The sequence below is a fragment of the Artibeus jamaicensis genome, unplaced genomic scaffold, assembly GCF_021234435.1.
Source record: "Artibeus jamaicensis isolate MK-2021 breed Jamaican fruit bat unplaced genomic scaffold, CSHL_Jam_final contig_755, whole genome shotgun sequence".
Taxonomy (NCBI): Eukaryota; Metazoa; Chordata; class Mammalia; order Chiroptera; family Phyllostomidae; genus Artibeus; species Artibeus jamaicensis.
In genome coordinates, this window is record NW_026521950.1 from 2,016,736 (window position 1) to 2,036,316 (window position 19,581).

General features: G+C 60.9%; 1 protein-coding gene across 1 annotated transcript; it reads left to right on the forward strand.

Annotated features, from left to right (window-relative positions):
* Window positions 1–361: 361 nt before the first annotated feature.
* GPT2 (glutamic--pyruvic transaminase 2) lies at window positions 362–18,511 on the forward strand. Its single transcript, XM_037144908.2, has 12 exons — window positions 362–474; window positions 692–955; window positions 6,172–6,261; window positions 6,707–6,815; window positions 8,721–8,854; window positions 9,336–9,579; window positions 11,282–11,361; window positions 12,524–12,660; window positions 13,875–14,049; window positions 14,346–14,501; window positions 15,234–15,346; window positions 16,419–18,511. The coding sequence occupies exons 2-12, from the start codon at window positions 713–715 to the stop codon at window positions 16,507–16,509; spliced, it is 1,572 nt and encodes a 523-aa protein (XP_037000803.1). The 5' UTR covers window positions 362–474; window positions 692–712; the 3' UTR covers window positions 16,510–18,511.
* The last annotated feature ends 1,070 nt before the right edge of the window (window positions 18,512–19,581 follow it).

A 19,581-nucleotide genomic window follows, 5' to 3' on the forward strand; every position in this document is an offset into this window, starting at 1 on the left:
GCCTTCCTGCAGGTGTGGGGGGCCAGGGAGGAACGCGCCTCCAGGGAGAACCTGCAAAGAGCTCTGAATTCGCTTAAGACTGAGACGACAGGCCCCCGCCCGACCCCCGCAGTGCTGAGGCAGAACGCCGCTCCCGCCTCTACCGGGACAAAGCGGGCTCAGCCCCACGCAAAGCCCCACTCCGGTTCCCGCCTCCGGCCCGGCCCCCTGATCAGGCCAGCGCGGGGCACTATGGGACTTGTAGTTCGGCCAGCCCCCGCACCTGCTCTACAAACGTACTGGGGAACTACGAAACCCAGGGGCCAGCGGGCAGTCCGAGGCGGACTCAACGGCGGTGGGTGTGCGAGCGCAGTGGACCCCTTGGTGCTGGTGCTGGTGCTGGGCTCTGTGTTGCGAGTGCGGGCGCTGGAGCCGGAGAGCGGATCCTGGCGTGCGCGCTAGCCGGACCCGCGGGAGGTGTCCAGGCGGCGACAGGCACGTTGCATGCAAGCATGGGGCACAGCCTCTGCGATACCCGATTGCAGCGCTTGGGCTCCTCAGGGGCGCGGTGGAGGGTCCGACCGCGGCACCCAGCCGAGGAGCCAGGCTGGCCCCCATTGCTTCAGGAGCCCTTGGCTGGGCTTGGGGGCAGGCGGACGGGTGCCCAGCTTAGACTGTGCACGACGTGTTTCTCTCTCTCATTTATGCCAAGGTTTCTTAGAGCGGGTGCGCGATGCAGCGAGCGGCAGCATTGGTCCGGCGGGGCTGCTGCCCCCGGACCCCTGGTCCCTGGGGCCGTTGTCAGAGCAGCGCGGCCGCCGAGGCCCCGGCCGTGCTGAAAGTGAGGCCCGAGCGGAGCCGGCGCGAGCGCATCCTGACGCTCGAGTCCATGAACCCGCAGGTGAAGGCGGTGGAGTATGCTGTGCGGGGACCCATCGTGCTCAAGGCCGGCGAGATCGAGCTGGAACTGCAGCGGGTGAGTGAGGGCGCCCGGGCCGCGGGACCGGGGGACGCTGCTGGGGTCCGCGCGCTGGACTTCCCAGCCCACACGGCTCCTGCAGTCGGCCAGGCTTGAGTTGAACAACACAATGCCTTCCTTCCCCTGACCCCTTCACCCACCAGTGCCCGGCGCTCGGCACAGAGTAAGACCCTCCGATGCGGTTCGCTTGTTGGGCGGCGGCAGCGCCTGGCCCTGCATGTCCGGTGGGCAGTGCATGTTTCTTCCCCGCTTGGACCCCGGGTCCTTGGGGGACGCGGGTGGGGGAAGGGCAGAGAGACAGCAAGGAGCAGTGAAGAGATCAGCAGAATTTCAGAAAGTGAGTAAGTCCTTTGAAGGAAGTAACATAGAGGGGCGAAGGGCTGGGGGTGGGGGCTGGTAGTGGTGGGAAGGTGATCACAAGGGAGGAAGGGGCTTGTGCCCCAAACCTTTTCTCTCTGTGTCCAAGACCTTTTGGGGTAGCAGTAATGAGTCCCGAATGAGAGCAGGGCCAGGAAGGCCCTGCCTAGTTCCTTATTTTAGGCTCCCTCTGGAACCTTGGTCTCCGGCCACACTTCGTTCTCTGTCTGCACACACAGCCACCCCTCTGTGAGTAGTTGGGTAGTCGGAGACTCGGGCCCTTCCGACCACGGTAGGGACTTCTTGGTCTTGGGGGCCAGCTGGCTGGGCTCTTGGCTTGAGTTCATAGCTGCGTGTGAAGGGACTGCACACCCAGGAGGGATTTCTGCCTCCGAGCAGCTGGCGTGGGTGTCGCAGGGGTCCCTGTGGGACTTCTAACCTGGGCTGACTTCTGCAGGTGACATCACGAGGGGAATGTCGGAAGCACACCTGGGATGGGTAGGAGCTGAAGAGACTGTAAGATAGTGGAACAATCTTGCTCAAGGCAGATCTGACTCAGAATGGCGGTGGGGAGGGCCCTTGATCTTGGTCTCACAGGTACCAAAACTGGACCTCCGGGGAGGTGGTCACTTAGTGTCCCAGAATGTGTGGCAGGAAGCTGTGATGGGGACATGGCACTTGGTCCCCCTTCCTGTGGGGACTCTGAGGGTTTGTTAAGCTTGCGGCTGCTGACATCTTCTGAGGACACCCAGTCCTGCCAACTCAGAACGCTGAGCTGGACAGGTCAGGGTCCGCGTCTCCCTCTGACTCCTTGCAGGGCTAAGTTTAACGCTTGGCGCCCACGGCTGGCTCGGTTTCTCTCCTTTCCTGGCCAGGAGAGGGCTGGGCGGGGAGCGCAGGCCAGCAAACTCCCTGTTAAGACAAGGCTGGGGTGATTTCTCAGGAGCCAGAGCCGGCTGAGGTTCAGGGTTTCTCTCTACCTTTTGCTAAATAGCAACGTGGTTGTGTGCTCAGTGCAGCCTGAGGTTGGTTAGGACAGGAGCAGACAGCTCTCTCCTCCCTCCAGTCCTTTAAGGATCGGTGGGCTTTTTCATTTGTACTCTTTAAATTAAAAAAAAAAATATTTTGGAGACAAGGGAAGGGAGGGAGGGAGGGAGAGAACTATGGATCAGTTGCCTTCCCTAGGCACCCCAGCTGGGGTTCCGACCCACAGCCCCAGCATGTGCTCTGACTGGGAATCAAACCAGTGACATGTGCTGGGCTCAGGATTTAAGGTGCCAAGTTTGGCTGTGAAAGTGTGGAATCCAGGAAGGATTCCTAGCAGGGCATGGCCGGGTGATTGCAGGTAAACAAGTTTTTCTATTACATGAGCCGGAAACACCCTCTGGTTTCTGGGACAGAGGCCCCACGCCCCACGTCCCGCTGCAGAGTGAGTGGAGGCGACCTTTCTGTGCGCCTACCAGCCGGGCACTCTCCCTTCCTTTCGCTCTTTCCCCGTGTGGGGTCCCTGCCGCCTGGCGGTAGGCGCCAGGGAGTGAGGTCTGGCCGAACCGGCACAGCCTCCCCACACCCTCCCATTCAGGAGACAGTGGCTCCACTGTGCTGGCCTCGCTGGTGCCCTTCTGAGGACTGTGGGATTTTCCTGGTCCTTTTTTTTCTTTGTCTCAGGCCAGCTTTGGTTTTCCCCGTGAGGAACTGCGGCAGTCAAAGCTGAACTGCTGCTGCGTGGGGTTCGATTTGGTTCTAGACGGGATGGGCAAGTATCTGTAGGGAACAGGGTGGCGCGTGAGTCTCATGTCCTCATCTACAAAAGGAGAGCGGTGGCCCGGGGAACCTGAGGCGGTCCCTGGTGGCACCAAGGCCTTTTACTGACGAGTCACCAAGTGCTCTGCAAACACAGGGGCTGACCGGCTGGACAGGTGGCCTTGGGTGGCTTGCCCGGCGAGTCCTGCCCTTCTGGCTCCTGTGACAGGAGTGGAGAAGGCTCAGGAGGGCTGCAGGAGGGGCGGCGGCCAAGTGGGCGTGAAAGGGACCGTCCTCTCCAGCCGTCTACAGCTCAGGAGGCCCTGCTTCGCCCTGCTGGCGGCTCTGAGGGGAGGAGCCCCTCAATTTTCAGATCCTACTGCTCCCTGAAAAAGGAGCTGCAATTCAGAGTTTGAAAAGACCTGCTGGTCTGCCTCCTTCTTTTGCTTTCCTGGGGGAGGGGAGGAGGTTGGCCCAAGCGGAACAGCTTTGCTTCTGTTTGTAAAGAACCAGCAGTTGAGGCAGAACATAGCTGGAGGGACGGGCTGATCACTGCAGCTGACGTCACATGTGTGACCCCCTGGCCACGGAGGTGCCCACTGCAAGTGAAGAACCGAGACCGGAAACCCTGGGTGGGCTGGGCACAGGAGGTGAAATCTCATTGGCCATTTCCCATAGAGTTCAGATGAGACCGGAAAGACCTTCGTGGTGCTGCCGGGCCCGTGAGAAGGACCGTGACAGCCCTCCTGTCCTCCTCCCCACTGACACTCCAAGAGCCCCTGTCCCCAGAGCCTGCAGCCTGCTCCCTGGCCCCTACTTGGTCCCTACTTGGTGGGAAGGGAGCCCCGCCGGGTAGGAATGCATCTCAGTGTCCCACAGGGAGGCAGCCCCAGGCAGGCTACGTGCGGGCAGATGGGACAGGTGGGCTGGAGGATGCGGGCAGGGGTCAAGGGCGCTATGTGCTGACTGGGCAGGCCCTTGGGGGCGAGGCTGAGACCTGCGTGAATCAATGAGGGCAGCAGTCTGCCCGGTACAGTTTCCTCTGTATGGAAGCCTTTGCTGGGGCCGGCTGGTCCCCTGTCATTAGAGAGCCCTCCAGCTCACCCGTTGTGGCACCGAGACCCGAGGAAGGCACGTTCAGGGCTCCCTGTCAGCTGGCCCCGAACTGGCCCAGTGGCACGGGGGACGGCACAGGACAGAAACCTCTGGGCCCCATGCCAGGCATTGTCCTCCCCCAGCAGTAGGCTGGCTGGGGGCCCGCAGCTGTGTGCCGGTCCCTGGCCCTCGCTGTGACAGATGCGCTCCCTGCTAAGGAAGGCCTGGGCCCAGGCCTCGGCAGTCACTCTGCTCAGCTGCCAGGCCCGGGGGCTGATACAGCCACGCTGCTGGAGGGTCCACGCCAGGAGCCCAGGCCAGGGCCAAGGGGAGTGTCCGGCCCGCCCCTTTGCACAGAGGCCCCGTCAGGCCTGTGTCCCCAGCCTTCTTGGCTCCTGCCTGTGGGATGAACTCTTAGCCACACGCCCCGCAGCCTGTTCCCACGGGGCCTGCTCTCACCCGTGGCCTGGTCCGAGTAGTGGGCAGCACCACCCCGGCTTTGGCCTTCGGGACGCTCTGGCTGCTTCTCCCTGTTCCCTGTTCCCTGGGACATCTTGGCAAAGTGGCCGGGCCTGAAGAACTCGGCAGAAGGGCACAAGGGGATTGAAAGCCTCTTTCCTGCACAGAAACGTAGCGTTTGGAGACTTACCAGGCCCTGTTTATGAAGGTCCAGGGCCATTTCTGGGGCGCCCTCCTCAGCGCCCCTACCCCATGCCTCCTCCAGAAGCAGCTGGAGGAGGGGCTTTTCTACGAGGGAGGGGCTTAGGGGTGGACACGGGATCAGGAACACCCAATTGGCCGCTGCTGTTATCCCTGGTTAATACTTCAGGTGTACTTTACTGACTTAAAAAGGGCAAGTTTTCTGAAGTTGCTTTTACTCCCACACTGTAAGAAATGGAGAAAAAGGCTAGTGTTAAAACGACAGGACTCCATCGTTAAAATTCGCACTTAGGATGCCTGTGGGGAGAAGGCAGGGGAGAGGGGAAGGTGGCCCTCCCCCCCCACACCGCCCCAGCCCCTTGGCCCTGCGACTGCCTGGCCCCGCTGCTCCTCCTCCTCCCCCTGCCTTCTTCCACCCGGACCCTCGAGGCTCCGTCCCGCGCACCTCTGTGAAATGAGGGTGTCGGAGCCCTGCAGGCGGGTTCCAGGCCATTTCATACCAGCTGCACTGGAGGCCCTCCGACCTGTCGCTTCTAGCTCTTCCAGTGGCTCCTTTGGACCCACCAGGGAGCAGGCTGGTGGGCCCGTGTTTCCTGGTCCCGAAGTCCCCCATCCGGACCCAGGTGTCCTAGTCACCTACCAGTGATGTCCTTACCCTGGGATCTCTTCTCTGTGCCCAGGTGGTGGCCTCAGTTTTGCTCTTCAGCCAGTCTTTTCTTCCCTGATGCTATATAAAGCGGGGGTGGGGGGGACCAATGGAAGTCCGCCCACGTTTTTCATTCTGCAAAGCCAAGGGTGCACGGGCCAGAGGGGCCCCAAGAGTCCCTGCTGATGGGTGTTTTCTGGGAGAGGGTGTCCGCAGTACCTGGCCATTTGCCCAGGTGGGAGCAGGGGCTGTGGGGTCCTCTCCCGCAGACCTTGGCCTCCCTCCGCCCCGTGTGCCCCAGGACCCCTGGTTCAGTGGTGCTCTGAGGCCGCCCTGGGCTGCGGGCCTGCAGTGGCCTCCGGTACCCAGGCCGCCCGGGGAGTTCTTCCGGGCTTTCCTCCGGAAAGCAGAGGCGGTTTGGGGGGCAGCTCGGGGTCTCCAGGCCAGCACTAGTATTTATCCTTTATGTGGCCTCGGGCAATTTTCTACGCCCTTGGAAGCCTCGACGGCCTCATCTGTGAAACAGGGTTAATACTAATTCTTCCCCTGCGGTGGGTGTGAAGGTTAAGTGGGACCGGGCTGGGCACCGTGCCCCGCACCTGGTGAGGCTCAAAATAGGGCTTGCTTATTAGTGTCCTGTGGGGGCCTCGCTTGGCCTCTGGCACCCATTGTCTGAGTGTCTGAAGTAACCAGTTGTCTTCTCTCTGCTCAGGGTATCAAAAAACCGTTCACCGAGGTCATCCGTGCCAACATTGGGGACGCCCAGGCCATGGGCCAGCAGCCTATCACCTTCCTCCGACAGGTGAGCTGGCCCTTCGAAGGCAGCAGGCACCAGAGTCCCACAGGCAGGTGCCTCTGAGGTGGCAGCCCCTCCAGACCGATGTCCCAGGTTCACTCCCTCGGCCGCCTAACCCTGCCTGCCGCCCAGGCATACCCCGTTCTGTGGGCGTGGGTGTGGGGGCCTCGGGCCTGTGTGGCAGAGTCGGGCCGGGGGCCTGGAAGCAGCCCTCTCCTGTCCCCGGCCCCTCCTGCGACAGCCTACCCCAAGCCCAGGTCACCCTGCCTGTCTCCCCTTCTGCGGCAGGGAGCCCAGGACCCTCCTCCCCACCCACCCCCAGTGCCCCCGGGCCTCAGGGTTGTCACCTTTGCACCTCATCCTGCCCATCCTGCCCAGGGTTCCTCGTGTCCCTCCCGGCCCTCCGGGGTGGAGGGTGCCGGGAGCCCAGCCCGCACCTCTGCACCCCCAGGTGATGGCGCTGTGCACCTACCCAAACCTGCTGCACAGCCCCAGCTTCCCGGAAGACGCTAAGAAGCGAGCCCGGCGGATCCTCCAGGCCTGTGGCGGCAACAGCCTGGGTGAGGCCCCGACCTGCCGGGCCCTGGGGGGCAGGAGTGAGCGTATTGTCTGGGCCGTGGTGGCTGACTGAGTGGGGTGCGTGTGAGGGCGTGTGGGGGGTGCTGGCGTGCCGAGGGGTACAGAACAGCTTTCCTCTGCTTGCCTGGCTGCCAGCCTCCTCAGGGCGGAGCCGATGGGGTAAACGCCATCATTTGGAGGATGGAGACACAGTAGGCGCGGCTCCTGGCTCAGCCGGAATGGGTTGTGGCCCTGAGAGGTGGCCAGGGCACAGCCCTCTGCCAGCAGAAGGGTTAACCAGCAACCAGCCTCAGGACCACGGTGGCTCTGTCCACATCGTTCCCTTCTCTTCGCTCTTTGGGTCCCGGCTTATCCTGCATGGCCTGGTCGTCCGTTTTGGGGGGGAGGATAGCGCAGCCACATGCCGCTGCCCACCTTTTGGTGGCTTCCGTGGTTCCGACCCTGCCGCCCACCCCGTACCGCACCGTGTCCCCGTGGCCCTGCCTGTGGTCCCCTTTGTCAGGAGCCCAGGCCTGCCTCCCCGGAGCTGGCTTGGCCGCTGCAGATGTGAAAATGGCCTTCTCTCCCCGCCGCACACTGAGACGCGTTTGCAGCCCATGGACCTTGGCTCTTTGTTCTCATTTCCCAGCTGTCTGCTTTCCTGTTTATTTTCGCCCCGTCCCTCTGCCTGTTGCTTACACAAGGGACCAGGCGTCCCTTGCCCAGTGGGAAGCCCTTGCCCTGAGAGCTTTTTTAGGACCTGTGCCTGGATGTTCTGGAAGGTGGAACAGGCGTTCTTGTGGCGTGCTCAGCAGGGAGAAAGCCACCCTTGGCCTCTCGGTCATCATCCTGCCCGTCACCTCCCCCTTTTGCTCTGTCCCTCTATCAAGAGCCCGGGGCTTACCTTCCTGGCTGTGGCCGCCTGATGGCCCTGTGACCAGAGCGCTGTCCCTCTCAGTTGTGGGGCGGGCCCAAGGGGGAGGAGGTGCCCTCGCTGAGATGCACAGAAACAGCAGGTGATGGTGGGAAGTGGCCGGGCTTCAACTGTGTGAGATGAATTCCCTGGGGAAGTGAAAGGCCGGTTAGGGATGGGGCCCTGGCTTTAGGACAGACTCCCCAACAGGGACTGAAGGCTGGCTTTGGGGGACCCATGTGGTTTGTTCAATAACAGGAAGGGAAAGGCTGGAGGGCCTGGGCTGCAGGGCTCTGGCCGGTGGGCAAGGGCCAGAGTTCAGGGAGGGGCTCCGTCAGGTGGCCTCGCCCCCAACACCGCACCCCAAGTGGGCACCTCTGCTCTGACCTCCAGTGCCGGAAACTGGCTCTGCCTGCTCTTGCATTTTGAATATAACTGGTGTCCAGATTCTAATCCTGAGTGCACCTGAGGACAGTGTTAACACAGGGTGACGGTAGCAAGTCATGCTGGGCAGCCCCGGGGACTGTGCTTGGTTTTGCTCAGGGCTATTTTGGGTCAACCCACCCGTTCTCCAGTTCGGGGACCATGTGGAGGCACCGGGGATAAAACACGGCAGCCCCAGCTGTCACGACTTGTCAGAGAACACACATAAATCCCAGCAGGGCAGGTGACCCAGGGGTGGGTGCCAAGGCCTTGACTATGCTTGACCTCGTCGGTGGTTGGTGAATACAGGGTGGAGAGTGGAAGGCTGGCTGGGTGGGTGAACAGATGGGTGGGTGAGTGAGCAAGCAGGTGAATAGTGGGTGGATAAGTGGGTGGTGGGTGGGTGGGAGGACGGGTGGGTGATGAAGCCCGGGTGGGTGGTCCAGCAGTCTGCCACAATTCCAGAGCTTAGAGTGGGGGAGCCAGGTCCCACTGAGACCCCCCCCATTAATCCCATGCACCATGCAGTGACACCCCGCCTCTGCTCACTGTCGTGTGTGCTGTCCTGCAGGGTCTTACAGTGCCAGCCAGGGCGTGAACTGCATCCGCGAGGACGTGGCGGCCTACATCTCCCGGAGAGACGGCGGCGTCCCCGCAGACCCCGACAACATCTACCTGACCACGGGAGCCAGCGACGGCATCACTGTACGTGCTGGGGCGTCTCGCTGCTGTCCGCTGCTCACCCGCACGGGGGACAGCACTGCACACCAGGGCCAGGCCTGGCAGCCTGTTGGCGGGGGACAGGCCCGGGAGGCGGGGGGCCGCTCAGCCCCTGCTGCCCTCCTTCCCCTGTCCTCGCCTCGTTCCGTCTTCGTGGGCCTGGACATTTCTGCAGCCTCGGCTTCCCACAGAGCGCACGCTGCGGGTCCAGCCGGAGAGGCGCAGGGGGGCCTCGGGGGGGGGCCTGCTCTGCCCATCCTCCAGGCGACCCTGACCTCTCTCCCCTCAGCACATCCGTCTGTGGGCTGCCTCTGCCAGGCACCGTGCTGGGGGCTTTAAAGCACTTCATCTAGCTCATTCCTCACAGCGGACCTTTTGCAGACGAGGACGGGCGTCCCACGGGGCTGTGGGCAGCAGGGGCATCTGGGGAGAGACAGGGCCCCTGTGAGACGGGACTTCTTTGCAGACGATCCTGAAGATCCTGGTTTCCGGGGGTGGCAAGTCCCGGACGGGAGTGATGATCCCCATCCCGCAGTACCCCCTCTACTCGGCGGTCATCTCGGAGCTGGGCGCCGTGCAGGTGAACTACTACCTGGACGAGGACAACTGCTGGGCCCTGAACGTCGACGAGCTCCGGCGGGCCTTGCGGGAGGCCAAAAACCACTGTGACCCCAAAGTGCTGTGTATCATCAACCCTGGGAACCCCACAGGTCTGCGCTCCCCTTCTCGCTGGCGTGGGGGGGCGGGTGGGGCAGCAGGGTGGGGGTGCCGGTGCACTACACCCCTGGGCGCTGGAGAGTTAAGGAACGACGTGAAGTCCTCTTGGCTCCCGGTTTCCCAGTGCATGTCCAGATCTGCTAACCTAAAACCCCTCAGCTGAGGAGGTGAGCCAGGGCCGGTGCTGTTCCCGGTTCTCGCCTTTGCAGCCCCCCTGGAGGCTTCTCGCACACAAGTGCCCCCATTCATCCTGGGCCTCCTGCTTGTGTTCCTGAACCAGTTTCCAAACGCCGGTGTGCATTTACCTGAGCCTCAGACGCAGCCTTGTGGAGGACCTGCAGGCCCGAGAAAGGAAATGCTGTATTTAGAGCAAACAAACAAAAAAACCTGTTTCCAGAAGCAGAAAATCACTCCTAATTTAGCATATTTTTCTTTAAAAAAAAAGCACAGTCCTGCCTGTTCTGGTCTGTGGGCTGGGGCGTCTCTGACGCTGTTTGGATGCCGAGAACAAGGGCTCCTCTCTCCTTCCTCGAGATGAACTGGGTCAGGGCCAAAAGCACGTTGGAGCTGATCGTGGCATCTGCTTGCTGGGAACATACAACGTGCCCCCATCCGCTGGGAGTGCCACTTGAATTCTGGAGCAGAGACAGTGGGCAGCTGGCTGTCACGGCTGCATTTGCACCAGCTCCTGGGGGAGGGGGCGCAGATCCTGAGCAGGTGGCTGGTGGAAAATGACAGGGAGCCAGCCTCTCCCTCCTGGCTGTATATTAGAATCACAAAGGGCGCTTTTTAAAAAAGGCCGCACCCCATCATCTCTGGGGAGGGGGCGCAGGCAGCTGTGTCAGACTCAAGCTCCTAAAGAGACAAGTCCCTGGAGGCCCCACCCCCTTACCTCCAGATACTCCGATGTGATTGGCTGGGTGGGCTGGGGAATTTGAGTTTCCCCACCAGCTCCCAGGCCCCACCCCCCTTGCTGCATGAGCAAGTCTTAGGAAATTCTCTGCGGGCCCAGTTTGTTAGAGGGGCAGAAATTTCCGGGGCAGGTGTTTACATCGGTCTTTGCCTGGCTGTATGGGAGGAAATAACTGTTCCTTCTTAAACTGTTTTAGGTAGAGGGGCTGTAGGTTTTATAGAGAGTAACTTTATAAGTGGGCAAGGGCTTATTTGCTCTCCGGCATCTGAATGACTGAACATGGGTCAACTCTCGGAAGGTCAGTGTCGCCTGGAGGATGGGCAGAGCCTGCCCGAAGCACCCAGGGCAGCCACCCCGCCCCTGCTCCCCCCCCTCAATCCCAGGCTGGCTTTCCAGGAAGCCTGTTGGCACTTGTTTGGCAGGACACAGTTGGTTTCTTCGTAAAGGAATTGCTTTATTGCATAGATAGTTCAAGGTTGAAACACAAGCTGAGTCACCCAACACGCTTACGAGATGCAGCTGTATAATTTTCAGACATATTCCTACATAGACAAGAATATAGGTATTTCTATTTGTAACAAAAAGATAACATACTCTATACACTGCTTTGCATCAGAGGTATACATATATATGACTAATATATGTGCACACATATGTATGTACTTACTACACGCATCAGGCACAGCCACAGGGAGCACCGGAGTCATTCTGGGTGAGGGTCTGACCTTGGGAAAATGGAAACAGCGTTACAACCCACAGGCCGGTTTTGCTGTGTTTTTCAGGCCAGGTGCAGAGCAGAAAGTGCATAGAGGACGTGATCCACTTCGCATGGGAGGAGAAGCTCTTTCTCCTGGCTGACGAGGTAGGAGCCGCCGCTGCCACCCACCCCGGGCGTGGCCTTCCTGGGTGTTGGAGGAGAGGGCCTGCCCACGGGGGAGGCTGTGACCTAAAGCATCCCCACTTGGTTCGGACTCAGTTAACATTTCAGAAATCCAGCCCAAACCACTTCAACTTTAAAATAAGAAAGGCGGGCGTACAGGCGTGGGGCCGGATCCAGGACTCAAACCACACCTCAGACCAGATTCTCTCGAGCTCCTCCTGGCACGCTGGCCCCACACACGGGCCTGCCCGGTTCCCAGCGTGCTTCTGTACCCGCTGCGTCCTGAAAGGAGGGCAGTCTCAATGAACTGCAGCTGCGGGGCCAAGGCCCATGCCCTCCTCCTGCTGTGCAGGGGAGGATGGGGAGGCCTGGCAGGCCTGTTTGCACGTCATCTCACGTCTGAGCGGTTTCTGGTCAGTCCCAGCGTCCAGTACACAAGCTTTATTTCTTTGTTCCTTAGTACCCTGTTCTCTCTCACACCCACACACACGAGCACGCACAGCCTGCTCACCATACTGCGGCCATGATTGATGGCACATGGGCCTTCATTTCTAAAGGAGAGAAGAGGCAGCAGAATGAGCCCTGGATTTCCTCAGGCCCTGGCCCGCCAGCCTCCCCTCTGGGTCTGGGGAGAGGGGGCGGGGAGGACCCTGCCTGGCCTGTTGGAGGCGGATCCGACCTGGGCCTCTCACGCCCTCCCTCCCACCCACCGTGCCCCAGGGCCTCGGTTTCCTTGGCCTCTGAAGGGCTGTGGCAGGCCCACCTCCAGGGCAGTGGGTGGACAGGAGAGGAAAAAACAGGCGTGGGAGCTGCTCTTCGTCACGATGTAGTGGGGGGGGGCCAATGAAGAAACTGGACAGACAGAACGGGCCCGACCTGGGCAGGGGCTGGGGGGCCGAGGGGGCAGCAGGGTTCGGTCTTCATCAGGGAGGGCAGGGCGGGGACCACTTGTCACCAATGTCACCGAGTCACACTTCAGGGGGAGCGGCTGCTCGGGCAGGCAGGCGTCCTCCGAGTCGTCACGGGTCACAGAGGTAGAACGGTGGTCGGAGGACTGGGTGGGGAGACATCCCTGCGCGTCCAGCCCGGGCACCTCCTGGCCCAGCCGGAAGCAGTCCTGAGCCCCGCCCTGCCCGCCCCGCAGGTGTACCAGGACAACGTCCACTCACCGGACTGCAGCTTCCACTCCTTCAAGAAGGTGCTCTCCGAGATGGGGCCCGAGTACTCCGGCAACGTGGAGCTCGCCTCCTTCCACTCCACCTCCAAGGGCTACATGGGCGAGTACGTGGGCCCCAGGCCCCCTGTGGCCTCGATCCTCCGCTCGTCCGCACAGGGTCAGGCAGGAAGCCCTCCTTCCAGCGTTAGTGCTGGGAAACCTGTCCACTCTGCCAGCCCCTGTCCGCTTGCCTCTCCGCGTCCAGCCTGGGCGTTAGAGGGGCACCGGGCTTTGCCAGTGAAGCTGAGAGCATCTGATGGGGGGGTGTCGTCCCACCTGGCGCCCTGCGGTGGAGGGCAGGGAGGGAAGGGGGGGGGAAGAGGGGACGGGGAGGCCAGGCTCCCACCCGGGGTGGCTGCAGGTGACCAGTCACTGGTCCGAGCTCCCTCAGGCGCCGCCCCGGGGAGGCGACAGGGCCCCAGGAAGGACCCCTGATGGAGCTGCTTTAATTCCGAAGGGTTTGTTTTTAAACTCTTACATTGCGGTTTATTTGCAGACGGTTTGACGCAGCATCAGTCTGGGTCCTTTTAGCCATAAGTAACAAACTCAGCTGGGACTGGCCCCACCAAAAAGGCTTTTTTAGTATCTCGTCCATATCAGTAAAGAATCCAGGAGTAAAGTTGAGTCCAGGGCTTAACAGTGTCCGCAGGGTCCTGGGTCCACCTTCTCCCTTCGCCTCCTTGGCTCTGTCCACCCTGCTCCCCCTTGGGGTGACTGTTTCCGGGCAGCAGAAAGTTCCAGCAGGAGTCCTCCGGCTGGCGCCCCTGAATGACTCGCGCACCCCTGGTGCAGGGGGTCACCAGACCTGAATCTGTGCCACTTTGGGGTGGGGGCTGGTGTGCTAGTTGGGGTTCAGGCTCAGCTGCTACCACAAAGAGGCCCTAAATCACAGGGGCTCAGACAAGATGAGAGTGTCTGTGACATACCAGTCCCAGGTATGGGGGTATCTGGGGCAGGCTGTGCCCCATGAGGTCATTGAACGGCAGTTTGGGGGGCTGGCTCTGCCCCCCAGCAGGTCATGTGCATCTCTGGCTCGGCAGCTGCCGCCCCAGTGTCTCCCCATCTCGGGAAGTAAGGGAAGGAAAGGAGAGAGAGCACACTTCCTCCTCGTAAGGAGATCGAGAAGAATCTGCACATAGCACTCCGCTCACCTCCCTGGCCAGAGCTCGGCCACACCTGGCCGCCCAGTGCCAGGTGCAGGGAGGGCTGGAGGGCCACAGGGCTATGGAAGCTTCTGGTTGGTGGGGCTGCGCTCAGCTGAGGTCCTCTCCCCCCGCAGGTGTGGCTACAGGGGAGGCTACATGGAGGTGATTAACCTGCACCCTGAGATCAAAGGCCAGCTGGTGAAGCTGCTCTCCGTGCGTCTGTGCCCACCCGTGTCCGGGCAGGCCGCCATGGACATCGTTGTGAACCCCCCGGTGCCTGGGGAGGAGTCCTTCGAGCAGTTCATCAGGGTGAGCCCGTGGCCCACATCCCAAGGCCAGCCGCTCTCCAGATGGTTCCTCTGGGAGGGCGCTCCCGCAGGAGGTGGGGTCTGGGGATGTGGCTGGTGCCTGCTTGTGGATATGGGAGCCCTCCTCTTCCTCGCCTGCGGACCCCACACCCGAGCACCAGGGGAGCAGTCCCAGGAGGGCCAGCGGTCCCGCCCTCCTCCCTGGCCGGTTGTGCTCACGCACATGCCTGTTCACCTTCCCCGTCAGCGCTGTTCCCTCGTTGGAGGGTCTGACGCCTGTGCTCTCTGTCCCATCAGGAGAAGGAGTCTGTCCTGAGCAACCTGGCCAGAAAGGCTAAGCTGACAGAATCCCTGTTTAACCAAGTCCCCGGGATCCAGTGCAACCCGCTGCAGGGCGCCATGTACGCCTTCCCACGGATCTTCATCCCCCCCAAAGCTGTGGAGGCAGCTCAGGTCAGGGCGCCAGGCAGGCTCTGCTCTCTCTCCGGGCTCATTGAGGGCAGCTTCTTGCCTGGGGGCTCTGAACTTGGGGTCCCTCCGCCAGATGGCACTTACTGCGTAAAGGAGGCAGCCCCCAGGCCCAGCCCTGCATGCTGCGCTGTGGGCCCCGGGCGAGGGGTGTTGATCGGGGTCCACTTGGGGCTGGCGCCCTCTGGGCAGGTGTGCAGGCAGGACTCTTTGCTTTTGACACGGAGCGCAGGCCGGGGAAACAGCGAGAGTCCCTCCAGTGCCCTCTGCCTGGGCGCCACGGTCTGGAACTCAGACTCATTCAGACTCGGATTCGGGTTCAGGAACTCTGTGGAGGTCTGAGGTTCCGTGTTTCTAGCCACTTCTCAGGCAGTGAGCTCCACAGACCCTGCGTTGAAGATTGAGTATTTCTGAGAGTTGTCCTTAGCACCCCGCCAAACCCCCTCAGCACCCCATTAAACATTCAGAACCTGCCCGCCCCCCGAGAGCTACTGAACCAGAATCCTGGGTCAGGGCCTGAGAACCCAGGTAGCAGATGCCCCGGGTTGTGCAAACCCAGGGGTGAGAAGCACCATCCACAGTGTCCCCAACAGCTGGCTCCCTTACAGCCCCTGGGTGCAGACCCAGGGCCCCCTGCCACTGGGGATGTGGCTTCGTGGGTAGGAGGCCCCGTCACATTGAGCTGTCCTAGGCCTGAGTCCCACCCTGTCCCCGCAGGCCCGTGACATGGCCCCTGACATGTTCTACTGCATGAAGCTCCTGGAGGAGACAGGCATCTGTGTCGTGCCTGGCAGCGGCTTCGGGCAGCAGGAAGGCACCTACCACTTCAGGTACCACCTCTGGGCACCGGGGCTGGTCCCGAGCGCTGTCTGGCTTCCAGGATGGAGATGTGTGCAGCCCGGGCCTCCCCTGGGCAATCCACCCCTCCCCCGACTCTCCCCCACCCCCACCCTGTTCTGCCCTGCAGAGCCAAACTGGGCCCCTGTGCCCGGGCCATCTCCTGGGCTCTCGGGCCCCCTCTGCTGCCTCCCTCCATCACATACTATGTAGAATGGTCCTGACAGTGTGTTTTCTTTACTTCCCTGCCTCTTCTCACCCCCACCATCTTGCGTCCAGCGTCCGGGGCTCAGCGGCGCATGTGCAGCAACCCCGTCTGCCAAGGTCCTGCTTCCAAAACACAAAGGGACCCGCTGTCCCTGCCTGATGTGGACTCTGGGGCTGAGCAAGCCAGGGCTGTGCCCCGGGGCTCCCCACAGGGCCGGGTCTGTTCAGGACAGCGCCTTCTCTGGTGTCCCTCGGGCAGACACTTGAAAAAAGCAGCACCATGAGCGCAGTTAGCACCTGGAGGCCAGTCTCCACTCTGTCCAGGTCATGGGTGGCACTTTCCATGGGAGGTCACGAGTGACTGGCCATTGCACCCCCTTGTAGGTCCCCCCAGGTCATTCCAGGGTCATCCAGAAAGCTGCCTTTAGGGCTGGGCGTCACACTGGCAGTACTGGAGGGCGGACTTCGTTACCATGGCAACTGGGGGGCTTCCTCCGGTGAGAGAGCTGTGGGTAGAGGCTCTCGCTGTGGGGATTTGCAGGCCTGTCTGGCAGGAGTGGCATCTCCTACGCATAGGCAGCACACGCTCCAGAGACATTCAGGGCCCTGGTCCACGCTGGGCCGGTGGAGCCTCTGGGGTAACAGCCCAGGGCTCTCGGCCTGTGTGCGGCCACTGGCTCCTTGTTCTCCATCACGTGTGCTACTTGGGTGCCACGTGGGGCTGGAGCCACGGCCCCATGGCGGCCTCCACCACCCTCATCCCCATGATGGCCCCCGCAGTGGGGCTGGGGCTGGGCTGTGGGTCCCCTTGGCAGGAGCGACTCGGTGCACAGGCTGACGCTGCTCTCTTCCCGGCAGAATGACGATCCTGCCGCCCATGGAGAAGCTGAAGATGGTCCTGCAGAAGGTGAGGGACTTCCACGTGCAGTTCCTGGAGACGTACGCGTGAGGGCGCTCGGCCTTCCTGACGCCGCACGCTCCACTCGCCTCCCCCGGTGACGTCGCTGCCGCAGGCCTCCCGAGGGCCTCCATCATAACGCGTCCCCAGGAGACCTTTTCTTGTGCCTTGCTGTTGGGAGCAGTTCTCTTCCAAGCCAATGTGAATTGCGGATATCTCAGAAGCCCGGTTCTTTTTTCTTTTTCTTTTTTTTTGATGCAACCAAAGCGGAGGGAACTTGGTCGGCCTGTGTTCTCTGCCTCTGGTGGTGCTGCTTTTGGAAGGTGTGCGTGGGGTTTGCAACCCCAGGCTGTGGTGGGTGAGACACTGCAGAGCTGGAGGAACACCATATTGGGAAGCGCGTGGCTTAGCTCTGGAGGGGACTGGAGCCCCCACGTCCCCGCTGGGACCCGGGAAGTGAGCCCCTCCGCGGCACAGGGTCCCAGCTCTCATAGCAGGTGGGCCTGGAGAGGGCCTCTCCGTCCACCCAGGGGCAGCACCCACATTTCAGTCCAGAACGGTGAGGGCAGCAGCACTCGGGGTGCAGGAGACGCTGAGCTGGGCAGCAGTGGGCACTGGGGGCCACGGCCAGTGTTTTTCTTGTGTTCTGCAGGGGACTGGTGGGTGTGAGCCAGGCTCTGAATTGAACCAGGTAGCGAGGGCCCCGAACAGACACCAGAGCTTTCGAGGTGCAGGGTCCTCGGGCATGCTTAGACTGAGGCGGTGGGTATGGCCCAGCAGCAGCAGAGGGGTTCTGCCCTGGGGATCCGCCCTGCTTTTACCCAGCACTGGTTCTCCCCCAGAGCTAGAGGGCTCCTTTGCACATACCGCCCTCTGCTGGCGACAGCAGGAACGAACGATGAACACTGACAGGGTCCTCATGATGGAGGGGCGTCCTCAAGAGCTTGACAGTCACCCCCTGTCCCCATCGTGTCTGTTGAGTTATTTCAAACCACATTTGGTCCACCTCCTAGCCATTAATTGGCCAAAGTGCCTGGTAGCTTGGCCGCCGTGGAGAGGACCTGCGGCCAATTTGAAGTGCACAGGAGTGTTTTCTCCACACCTGCTGCTGGGCCCTCCCACACTACAGACAGGTCCTGGAGCACCTGTCACCTCTCCAGGCCACGGGGTGTCCTCCCCCAAGCTTGCAGCTGCCCTGGCTGAGCAAACCTGGCTCGGGTTCCACTCACACTCCCAGAAAGTGGGTGCCGCCTCCCCCACCAGCCTGGGGGACCCAAGGCCGGCTCAGGAGTCCGGGGACCCAGCAAGTAACTGTCACCCCACGCTGGCATCACAGTCCCCGTGAACAAGGCAGCCACCCTCCCAAGTGACAAAGGGAATAAAGATGTGGGAACTTGCCCTTCCTTAAAAGAATATCGAGACATCGCAGTGGGCTCGTGCACGGTACGAAAGCCAGCGCCCACAGCTGTCTGGTGGAGGAGGTAGAGGAGAGGCTCGTCTATTTTTTATACCTTTTGTAACAATCGATTTTCTCACAGGGGTGGGGCGGGTGAGTATTTGTAGTCTTAACAAGTACAGTAGATTTTTAAAAAAATAAATCTCTTGAGATTATAAATAACCTCTAAAAACTTTGCAACGTTTACATGATTTTTAAAAAGACGCCGTGGACACTGGGTTTGCTTTTCAACAAACAATAAAAGCCTGATAAGGGCCGCTGGCGTAGGGGCGCTGATTGTGACAGATTTCACGTTTTACGGATTCTGTTCTGGGGTCTGGTTGGGGCACCAGCAGAGTTGAGTCATTTGTCATTTGGGGTTGCCTTGTAAGGCTACGGACAAAAGCCACCCGGGGAGGGGGGATGCTGGGCTGCCCATGGTGGTCTGTACCTGCGTACCTGGAGGCTGGTCCAGCTGGCCCGGTGTGTGGATTCGCAGGAAGAGCCGGCGGGCCCAACTGGCCCCGTTTTGCAATTTGGATTCTCAAGGGTGTCTCCTGAGCAAGGTACTTGATAATTGCTCTGCTGGAATTTTTGAAATAAAATACATGTCAAAAACAGCAACTGGGATTTACTTTCCTTGTAGTTTACATGTAAAAGTCAAGTGGACACACTAACTGCCCATCCTCATTGGGTAACATATTTCCAGCACAATGAACATTTTCCCCCAAGTGCTGGGGCAGTGGGTGTGTAAAGGTTATTTGGATTTTGTGTGTTTTCACAGTGAAGACACTCAAACTCCCGCTGGCCTCAAAGGTGAAGGAAGCCCTTATCTCTGCTGGGGCCCGCAGGTGTGCGCCTCAAACACCGCGGCAGGTCGAACGTGCTTTCCATGACGTGAAGGTCTTATATCTTCATCTTCATCGTGTCGTTTTTTAACAGCCGCACCCGTCCTACACACTGAATCCGTGTGATGAAATTCAACAAGGGTTGCTTGGGTCCTTTCCAACTTCTCACACTCGTAATCCATCCTTCAACAAAAACAGTCTTGTTGACCAGGCAGCGCCTCCCTAAGGTCAAGGGCGTTTCCAGGAGAAAAAAACGGTTAAGCAGCAGGGAAGGTGGTCCTGTGGGGTCCCCACCGGCCTCAAACAGCAGCGAGCCGGTCTCAAATGTCGTGTATCAATGCGGGCACCTGGGCACACAGTTCCCAGACAATGCCTGCTGCCCAGCGCCTCTTACAGGGTGGACGAGGGTGGGCGCACGGACATTGTGTGCCTGTGCCAGTGACATGACTGTCAGCGTGGAGACTGCCCTGGAGGGCGGGGGGGACGTGCCCATCAGGAGGGCTGACTTCCCTCTCCCCGACTCCCCCAGCGGGTCTGGAGTCAGGCGCCCCTTCCTGGGACAGTGTCCCTCTGCACGCAGCCTGGGGGATATTTTGACCCGGCTCTGAGAACTCCGTCTGACTCCTTCACCTGTCTGCAGGGAAGGAAACGGAGACACTGAACAGGTGACGTGGCCCAGAGGTTGCCGGGACCCTAATTCCAGGGTCCTCAGTCCCGGAGTTCCCCCACAGATCTGTCAGAAAGAGTGCTCTAGGGGCGACCTCCCAACATTCCCGTTGGTCAAAGAGGACAGTGGACAAGGACAAAAGCGCCAGGGCCAGGAGTGGAGGCGATACCAGC

What these genes read in the sequence shown, in the direction of transcription:
- GPT2 (XM_037144908.2), top strand. Translation starts at nt 713, where the DNA reads ATGCAGCGAGCGGCAGCATTGGTCCGGCGGGGCTGCTGCCCCCGGACC. An exon ending in CTATCACCTTCCTCCGACAG is followed by an intron (nt 6,262 to 6,706) that starts GTGAGCTGGCCC and finishes CTGCACCCCCAG; the next exon opens with GTGATGGCGCTGTGCACCTA. An exon ending in CTGTGGCGGCAACAGCCTGG is followed by an intron (nt 6,816 to 8,720) that starts GTGAGGCCCCGA and finishes GCTGTCCTGCAG; the next exon opens with GGTCTTACAGTGCCAGCCAG.